Source organism: Populus euphratica, unplaced genomic scaffold (genome assembly GCF_000495115.2).
Source record: "Populus euphratica unplaced genomic scaffold, PopEup_1.0 scaffold3515.1, whole genome shotgun sequence".
NCBI classification, from domain to species: domain Eukaryota; kingdom Viridiplantae; phylum Streptophyta; class Magnoliopsida; order Malpighiales; family Salicaceae; genus Populus; species Populus euphratica.
Genome location: NW_011503332.1, coordinates 1 through 2,462, shown reverse-complemented (window position 1 = coordinate 2,462; position 2,462 = coordinate 1). Strand labels below are relative to the sequence as shown.

Here is a 2,462-nt window from a genome sequence, read left to right as displayed (position 1 = left end):
GTGGGGGGGGGGGGGTTAAACGAGAACTTAAGAACCTGGATTGTTTTAAGATCCAGATTTCTGTTTTGAGTATCTTTTTCCATCTAATGCAGTATCAAAACAAAAAAAAATCTGCTAAAACAGATAATCTCACCAGTTGTCGAGGAGACATTTTCACAAAGCTGCAATTGCAGGTTGCTTTGAGTTCATTTGACCATGGAGATTTCCGATTCATCTGCAAGGCAGACGCGAAACGGAGACCATATTTCAATTGACATCAGGCATGGCGACCATCTCTTAACTTCTATCAGAAGAAAAATGGAGACGATTTCTTGTTCGCATTCCATTTGCAGGGTCAAGGAAAACATTCGCAATGCAGATGAGATGGCATACATCCCTGACAAAGTTTCAATTGGTCCATACCACCATGGCAAGCAAGGATTGGAAACCATGGAAGAGCACAAGTGGCGGTACATGTATGCACTCCTCAGTCGAAAGCCAGACCTGGAAGCATCCCTGGATGATTGTCTCACAGCTCTAAGGGAGGTGGAACATAGAGCCCGTGCATGCTATGAAGAAGATATCAACGTCACAGATGATGAATTCCTGCAAATGATGTTAGTTGATGGTTGTTTCATCATTGAACTCTTCCTGAAGTACTCTATAAAGAGTTTAAGACGCCGCAATGATCCTGTATTCACCACTCCTGGAATGCTCTTCGATTTGAGATCCAATTTGATGTTACTAGAAAATCAAATTCCCTTATTCATTCTTCAAAGACTATTTGAAGTTGTCCCAACTCCTAAACAATGTACGCATTCCCTCGCCACGCTCGCCTTTCGTTTCTTCAAGTATATGATTCCAGGAGATCCTCAAATCCATCAGCAGAAGTTTAACCAGGAAGGGAACCATATACTCGACTTAATCTGCCACTGTCTGCTTCCAACATACCCAAGAGTGCCGGGAACCAAGTCAGATCAGAAACATTTTCGTTGCGCAACAGAACTCCAAGCTGCAGGAATTAGGATCAAGAGGGCCAGAACAAAAAACTTATTGGACATAAAGTTTGTCAACGGAGTCCTTGAAATCCCAAATGTACTAATCCATCAATACACGGGAAGTCTCTTCAAGAATCTCATTGCGCTAGAGCATTGTTCAGGTGACAGTGTGCAACACATCACCTCCTACGTTTTTCTCATGAAGAGCCTAATTGGAAGTGACGAAGATGTGAAGTTACTTAAAAAGAAAGACATTCTTACAAACTATGATGTCACCGAGAGAAATGTTGCTGAACTGTTTGAGAAGCCATGTAAGGAGTTGAATTTGAATGAATCTTACTATGATCGGTTGTTTGAACAAGTGAAAGGGCATAAAAGCACCAGGATGACTTGGCATCTACGGTATGAGGAAATTAAGCGAAGTTATCGTAGAAATCCTATGGTACGTTTAGTTGTTCTTGTTTCAATTTGGGCCTTCTGTCTCGCCCTTGTAGGAACCTTGGTTTCCGTACTTGCTGTTGTTCTTCATCGTTTTTAGAATTTCTTAAGCATCTTAAATCTTGCTAATTACCATTTGATGGCTTAAATCTTGCTATTTACCATTTGATGAAAATGTTAATAAAATAATTTTCCTTTTCAAGTGTTTTCAATTATCCTTCATTTCACTCTTGTACATAGCCATAAATTTTACACAGGCAAACTTCAAAAACCCATTACACGACCGACGAAGATCCCAACAGAAGAAAGCTTCCATATATCTTGATTACAAATAAATGAGAGATTTAAAAAACAAGTTAGGTGAGTTTAGTGGATTTGAGTTTTGATGCAGGGGGGTACACGGTGATAAGAACGTTGAAGGAGGACCCAAGACAGGGTGGATTGGAGTTTCCACTGAGGCTGCTCTCCGACGTTAGTGGCGATTCTCGCGTGGCGTGGAAAAGACTAGACTCCCGGCCCTCCCCGAGTGAAAGTTGCCACTTGGCCCGATGATCTGTTTTTTTTCCGCTTACAGAGCGTGCAACTGTGCACGGTTGTCTCGCACCGGTGAATTACGGGTGATAATTGTATATTTGACTAATTAACCTAGATTAATTAATTTTAATCTACATTGATTTATTATATTATTTCTTAATATTTTAAAACGATATTCATTCTGTTGTTTTTTGAATATTTTGAAAAACTTTCTTTCAATACATGTCTGATTTTGAATTTATAAATTATTTAATATATAATGTTTAAATATTTTTATTGCATTTGAAATAAAAAAAATTTACACGCGACATAACACCTACCAGTCTAGTTAATTAAAAAAAAGGGGGACAAGTCACTGGAATCGAGGGCCTGTATCCAAAGGGAAGCCCATTGAAATGGATACCAAATATTGATCAAATCCAATTATCAATTAAAACCAAATATTGATTTATTTTGTTTCATAATATTATTATAAGAATGAGGTCCATTATAAGAGCATATAATATTGCGTGG

General features: G+C 38.6%; 1 protein-coding gene across 1 annotated transcript; it reads left to right on the top strand.

Moving 5' to 3' along the window:
- The first annotated feature begins 10 nt into the window (after window positions 1-10).
- On the top strand, window positions 11-2,090 carry LOC105119767 (UPF0481 protein At3g47200-like). Its single transcript, XM_011017948.1, has 2 exons — window positions 11-1,415; window positions 1,637-2,090. The coding sequence occupies exons 1-2, from the start codon at window positions 196-198 to the stop codon at window positions 1,653-1,655; spliced, it is 1,239 nt and encodes a 412-aa protein (XP_011016250.1). The 5' UTR covers window positions 11-195; the 3' UTR covers window positions 1,656-2,090.
- Window positions 2,091-2,462: the final 372 nt, after the last annotated feature.